This window comes from Asparagus officinalis, chromosome 4, assembly GCF_001876935.1.
Source record: "Asparagus officinalis chromosome 4, Aspof.V1, whole genome shotgun sequence".
Lineage (NCBI taxonomy): Eukaryota > Viridiplantae > Streptophyta > Magnoliopsida > Asparagales > Asparagaceae > Asparagus > Asparagus officinalis.
The window spans coordinates 119,209,354-119,216,484 of record NC_033797.1 but is presented as its reverse complement, the minus strand read 5'-3'; the positions used below and the strand labels follow the sequence as shown (position 1 = coordinate 119,216,484).

At 34.9% G+C, this 7,131-nt stretch overlaps 1 protein-coding gene across 1 annotated transcript in view; it reads right to left on the bottom strand.

Moving 5' to 3' along the window:
* LOC109838027 (tubulin-folding cofactor B) overlaps positions 1-5,994 on the bottom strand; it is a 20,621-nt gene extending 14,627 nt beyond the window's left edge. Inside the window, exons 1-3 of the mRNA XM_020406437.1 lie at positions 5,782-5,994; positions 5,548-5,699; positions 764-882 (exon numbers count right to left, since the gene is read on the bottom strand). Coding sequence (XP_020262026.1) covers positions 764-882; positions 5,548-5,699; positions 5,782-5,883 — 373 coding nt within the window. The 5' untranslated portion in view covers positions 5,884-5,994. The remainder of the gene's footprint in view (positions 1-763; positions 883-5,547; positions 5,700-5,781) is intronic.

The window sequence follows — 7,131 nt, the reverse complement described above, 5'->3', positions numbered from 1 at the left end:
GAACTGATAATACTCTGCAGTTATCTCTTCACTTTAACGATCCATATATATTATCATGTTGAACATACAACTACATGTGCTTATTCAACGGTCCTGCCATCATATTACTCAAAAATTCCCAAGAACTTGGGTGGTAAGGTGGCTCTGACTAATCACTTCTCTTTGCTTTACCACTCAAATGACCTAATAGTGTCATGAGGGCCTCATCTAGGCAAAGTTCTAAACAGCAATCCCACAAAGATTGCATAACCAACACTAATTTATACAAAATTTTGAGCAACAGAAGAGATTAATCATGCACAATGAATTAGTAACATACGTATAACACATAAAAAGAAACACTTGATTAATTCAATATTTAGCATTACTCATTTAACATGTTATCTTCTGCTGAAGTCTTGATTTTTTCGAGCAATTAACAAAGCAAAATCTTGTGTGGTGCCTAAATTCAACCATATTGTTCAGTTTCTGTAAGCTACAACTGACCAGCTTTCTTATACAATGAGTGTCCCACTCTGATTTGCTTCATGTGCTTCTTGAGCAATAAATTATTACAATATTTTTTTCCACTCCTTTAGGTCTCAAACAATAAATGGCTGCAATGCACTCTTTGACTATGTCTGAGAAATACTCTCATAGTGTGAGTTCTAAAAGCAACTGTGCATAGAACTTATGATTAAAAAGCCTATATACACTAAATCCAATTTGAAATAATTATTATATTGCTTGCTAGGCACACAAGGAAATTTTTTAGGAAGCTCACAATCAAGTTTGTTGTATGCTTCTTCAGAAATTGTATATTTCTCCACCAGAGAAGTGTCTTCCAACCAGCCACCTGATGTCACTGATGAGGGATCCACATCTATAACATGCAATCGATACCTTTAAAACATTAAGAACAATCAAGTAAATAAAGTATGACAGAATATGTTTGGTAACAAACAGGCTAAAGTAGGCTATATTGTAATATTTCGGGCAATATAATATTACTACAGAGAGCACATTGAAAATTTGAGCAACCCCAAAAAGAGCTGAAGATATGAAGGGATATTGAAAGCCATCAATGAAATTTATGCTAGTACTCAAAAACCAAGATGTTATGAAGATGAGATGCCAGATTCTTCAATAAAACTACTTGTGATTACTCTGGCATCTAAGCTTTTTCAGCTCAGAAAACAAATGAGAACGATGTTTTGAAGCACTTCTGGAATTTCATAAAAAATGCATTAGGAGAAAGCATTCAACTGACAAAGTTAAAACACCCATCTTTGAACGTAAGGACTAGAAAGCATGTTGTAGCATCCCATCTTTGAACGTAATGACTAAAATGTATATTCGAGGAGAAACTTAGTTTAAGTATAGAAATTCACATGTTATGTCCCTTATTGTGCAAAGTACATTAATTCAACTACACAGGTTACATGGTTCCAGAGTGGAACCTGGTAAGTTAGATCATATGATCTACCAGGATGTTTGGCTTAACTTTTTTTTTTTTTCTAGACAACCAGTACCAAACAATAAACATGTGGTGATCTGCCAGTATTATCTTACATCATATGGACCAAAAGTTGATACTGAAAATATATTCAGAGGCGAATAAATGCAAATAGCTAAAAATTCGTCTTAACTTCTAAGGACAGTTTTACATAGGTAGTTGTGCTTATAACAACTTCTTTGGATTTCAAACATGTCCGGCTGTCCGTTTATTCCTGGTGTGTTGGAGGTACTCTTATGCAGCTAGAAACCTTTCTTAATTCTAAGAATAAAGACTAGAAATCTTCTTACTTCGAAGGACCAAGGTTTTAAATGACGGATATTAGATTCATGTCAGGCAGCCAAAATTCATGTCGGGCAGCCAAAATTCATGTCGGATAGCGGAAAGTAGGGATATGTCGAGGGACATAGAGTAAATATCAGATTGTCATATCGGATGGATTTCTACTCAATTTTGGTCACCAAGATGGAATGCATTTGTCTTGTTATAACTTTTCCTACTTGAGTTGAGTATTCATCATCAAGACACGAGTCGTTTTCCATTTCTTGAAGGTAAACATTAGAATATTATGCCAACAAATAAATAAAATACATATTGTCAAACTAGAACTTTCGAAGTATCGTGCATAAAATTAACGTAAAGTAAAGTGTCTTGCATAAAATTGACAAAGTGTTAGACTTTGAATTGATTTCAAGTTACGGTTCAAACTTATTGTTTACGTCACGCTTTTATGTATTCTCAATTTCAATTTGTAGAGACGAAGACGAAGGAGAGAAGATCGCGGTGGAAAAGAGAGCAATATTTTTTTCCTTTGTCCTAATCTGTATTATATGCTACCGGATTACTATGGGAACAAAAAGCTAAAAAAAAGAATTAATCAGTTTTGGCTTTTGAGTACTAAACCCAAACCCCAATACTTATCAACTTTTAAAAAATAAAAAATAAAAAAATCGGCCTTTTTTCAATTTTTTAAGTGAAAATCGGCCGATATGTCCGCAAGATTGTCCGACTTAAGACCTAAAAAATAATATCCATCTTGAAATGGCCATATCCGTGTCGCTCTAGCCTCTAAATCCGACACGTTGGCCGACATTTAAAACCATGTGAAGGACAGACTATGAATCATCATTTAACTTGTTGGACCAAACGAGAGCCTTTCAGAATGTGGAATCAAGAAATCAGCAAATGCCCTATCTTGTAAATAAATAAAATCAATGCAAGATTCAGGTATCATTCACATAAAACATTTGATTTATTATATTAGCATGCCTAACATAAACAGTTTTATATTTATTCAAGGACTTTCCCTTTGCACTAGATTTAAGAGGCTTTAAATGATTCTGATTTTGGAATGGCTAAAATGAAAGGAGATCGTAACTTGTAAGCACACAGGAAGAACAAATTGTCTAGTAGGATTAGCTGCAAAGAGATGCTCTTGACTTGGAATGAGATGCGCAGAGGAAAAACAAGTTGTCAAGAGGGAATTGAATGCAACAAGGCACATCAAAAGTTTACGCTCTTAATTTAATTTCTAAAATCATCAAGCTGAGCCTTGTATGCAAGTGAAGAAGGGACTACCTATAGGAACCAATATTAAGGCTCATCTCCCATCACATATGATAGAATTAGGATCAATTGCACTCATTTATCAGTCAGGTAGCCTAAAATTCACATTGGTCGTTGGTAATAGATAAAATACCCATCGGATTGTCTAGAATTTAAATAGATTGCGCTCATATACTGTTAGGTAGGCTAGAATTGTCATAAGAAATGTTATGTAACCTATTATTTTGCGTTGTGTAACCTAATAATCTTTTGATATAACTCAGACATGTCATAACTCTATGTTATTATAATATATTAATATAACATGTATCATTTAAATATAAGTTACTTTATTTCAATATAACATGTGTTATTTCATTATAACTTGTGTTATCTCAATGTAATTTATTATAGAGAGATGAGAGTGTTTCCCTACTTAAAATGTGAAGTAATTAAGTAATTACTTTTAAATTGTTTGCTAAGCCTTTATGACTTACTTTGGTGAACATCATTATTTGATAGTGAAATTATGAATGTGACTAGTAAAATGCATATGAAATTATGAACGAGGTGTAAATTTGAGATTATATATTTAAATATTTTATTGTGATACTTGTTAGAAAATTTGTAATACTTGTACTAAAATTAAGAATCTTATTAAATTATTTTTATATTTTAAAATTATATTCCTAATTCTTAAAATTATTTTTAACGTCTTTTATTTTTTTAAAATAAACAATAAAAAATAGATATACTATATTATGAGTTATGCTTTAAGCTATCAAGAAACCTTAAGTTATAGTACATTATCACATATTTCAACATTACTTAAGGCTTTTGGGTGTTTTCTTTGAGTTTTTTAAATTAAACTTGAAGTGCATGTGCTTTCAAATTGGTTGTTAAGCATTATGACATATTTTTGTTGAGTTATGATATTTTTGACAATTGTGATATTTTACTTAAAAACTGTGATGATTCTATTTATTAAAAGAATTGTGAAAATTTTATTTTATTAAATATTTAAATAAATAATAAAACATGTAAACTACATTATGCATTACGTTATTTCGGGTTTTACGTTATTGATAGGCGAGCATTACATTGTGCGTTATCATTATTCTCAACATTGACCTAGAATATAGAATGATTGGTTGTGTTAGAGAAAGCATAGTCATGATTACTGCAGCCATATGTCAGTCAACCGTGTCTGATCAGGTTGATCATGATGGGTATCATGAAAAAGAAACAGCAGTCGTGTCAAAGACTCAAAGTGAAAACTTGGAAGCAACTCAGGGTTCAGCTGCTTATCCTAGTGATATCCCAGTAATGCACTTGAATCTAAATTAGGCATACCTATCTTCCAATCATTGGTTGGGTGGTCCCAGTGCAAGTGATTAGGTAAATCAAAACCTCAAGGTCCTTGACCATACCTCACAGAATACAGACATGATTTATGTTCAATGCAAAGGAGAGGACATCTATGCATATTGCAGAATCAAAAACATGAAAGTTGTGTTTGACCACCAGTTCGATACTGTATGACAAGCTTAGCTCCTCTGGCAAAGGAAAGATTTATAACCTCAAACCAAAAAGAGAACATAGGAAGCAATTGGAACACAAACACTCCCTTTATCACATTGATTTCTAAAACATTCCATAAACAACAGAGCTCTCACATTGCCATCATGAGGGTATTATGAATTAAAGCATTCGAAGTTACAAAAGGTTAAATCTCCCATAGAGCAGATGAGAAATGAAAGCAGAAGGTTGTTCATTCAGAGAGGATATGTGAGGATCGCTTCTACAGTGAACTAGGATAAAGTATACAACTAAGATGATAAAGATTACTCCGTGTCCATTCTGTTGTATCTTTAAGAAATACAGATTAGCATTGCATCCAAATTTTCCCATGACAAATCTGCCTCCCGCATCTCATCACCTCAAGGCACCTTGTAGCATCATCCAGTATACGTAAATTTGGAATGTTTCCGATTCGACACTAAATCCTATTTCTATGATCTGCGAGGTAGATTTCCTTTCATCAATGTCATTAGTGCAAAGAAAGATTGTTTATCATGACCGTTATGGCTAACTAGAGAAGGATAATGTTAGTGCAAGGATACACCTGACGTCCAACATAACAAAAAAAAAGGTATAATCACAGGGTGACCCATAAGGAGTACTCTGTCAAGGCCATCCACAAGGAACCAATAACTGCTGTCTAGTCTCCTAATTCTTCATGATTGGACCGGACGTTCCTCTAAACTTATTTTGCCAGTCATCATACCGATGCAATTATGAACCAAACACAAACACAGAGAAGCAAACTGCCTAGAATGAAATCCCAATCTAGTAATCATCTACATCCGTGCGCAAGGGAAACTCTATTAAGATCAAATATATTAATGTTGTGATTGTTGTTGCTTGCGGGATCAATGAAGCTGCTCAACTCTCTACACCAGATTCATCTATATTGGCTACAATGTTTTGTAATCAAACAGACTAACCCATCTTGTGGCGAGTAAAACCCTAAGGGCCTCGAATTGTCGATCAAATCGCAAACTTTGCTCCCCGCATCGTCATAGAGCTCGAGCCGCATCGAGTCCACCGAAGTGCCGCATTTCTTCCAGAGCTTCTCCTTCACTGACTCCACCGTCATCTGAGCCAAGAAGGACATATATCGAGAGATTACTTACTAGGGTTTTCGTCAGAGATGAGAAAGAGAGAAGCAGTGACATCACCTCGCGAGAGAATCGGACGTCGGGAGAGAAGCTCTTGATGTTGGAGTGCGTCACTCTCAGCAGGATCGAGTCGTCGACGGGGAGCTGAAGGCGCGAAGCCATTTCAGATGAGACTCTCTCTCTCTCTCTCTCTTAATCGATTGGGTTTTACAGTGATCGGGGTTTGGAGATCTAAGACCTGTCGCAATACAGATCTCTGTGAAAGGAACTAGTAGGTCGTGGAGTTTGGGGACAAATTTTCAAAACCAACCTATTTAGAAATTTAATCCCAGAAAATAACCTCTTTCAAACTTAATTGCAAAAACCGACCTGGTTTCAGCATTGGGGCTGAAACCAGGTCGGTTTTTGTGAAAAAACTTCGGAAACTTCACGGGAGTTGAACTCCCGTGAAGTTTCACATTTCAAAAAAAATTTGAACTACGAAACTTCACAGGAGTTCAACTCCCGTGAAGTTTAGCAATTTTACTAAACTTCACAGGAGTTCAACTCCCGTGAAGTTTCAGATAAAAAATTTTAAAAACCGACTTGGTTTCAGCTCCAGGGCTGAAACCAGGTCGGATTTTAAAAAATTTTACAAAAGCGGTCGCTTTTTGAAAATAAATAGTGAAAGGGGTTGGTTTTGAAAATTTGTCCAATTTTTGAAACAGTCCGACTTTTATTTGCAAAAAACGACCATTTTCAAAGTTAATTTTAAAAACCGACCTGGTTTCAATCCTGTCGTTGAAACCAGATCGGTTTCTAAAAAAAATTTACGAAACTTCACAGGAGTTGAACTCCCGTGAAGTTTAGCGTATTTTTAAACTTCACGGGAGTTCAACTTTCGTGAAGATTAATTTCTTCAAAAATCTTCACGGGAGTTGAACTCCCGTGAAATTTTTTAACTTGAACAAACTTCACGGGAGTTCAACTCCCGTGAAGTCTGTTAGAGTATTAAAATCTTCACGGGAGTTCAACTCCCGTGGAGTTACAGGCCAAATTTCCCAGAGAATCGCTCTTTGGGAAATTTAGACTGCAACTTCACGGAAGTTGAACTCCCGTGAAGCTGCAGGTTTTACAAAGCATGCACAGGTTGTTGTGATGTGCATGTTTCGTATACATCTACATGTTTAACTCATATATATAACTATTACATGTTAACAACAATTACTATAATATATATATGATTTAAACACGCACGAATCAAACAATACTAAAAAAGAGTACATATATGAACAATAACTGATTCACAAAAGTATAGTATTTGAAAATTCATAAAAAGTTACAAATTTTAACAAAATAAGTTCAAATACAACTCAATATAGCTTCTCTCCTTCCTCTCCCTCTCTTCCCCCTCACTCTTCCCCGCCCCCC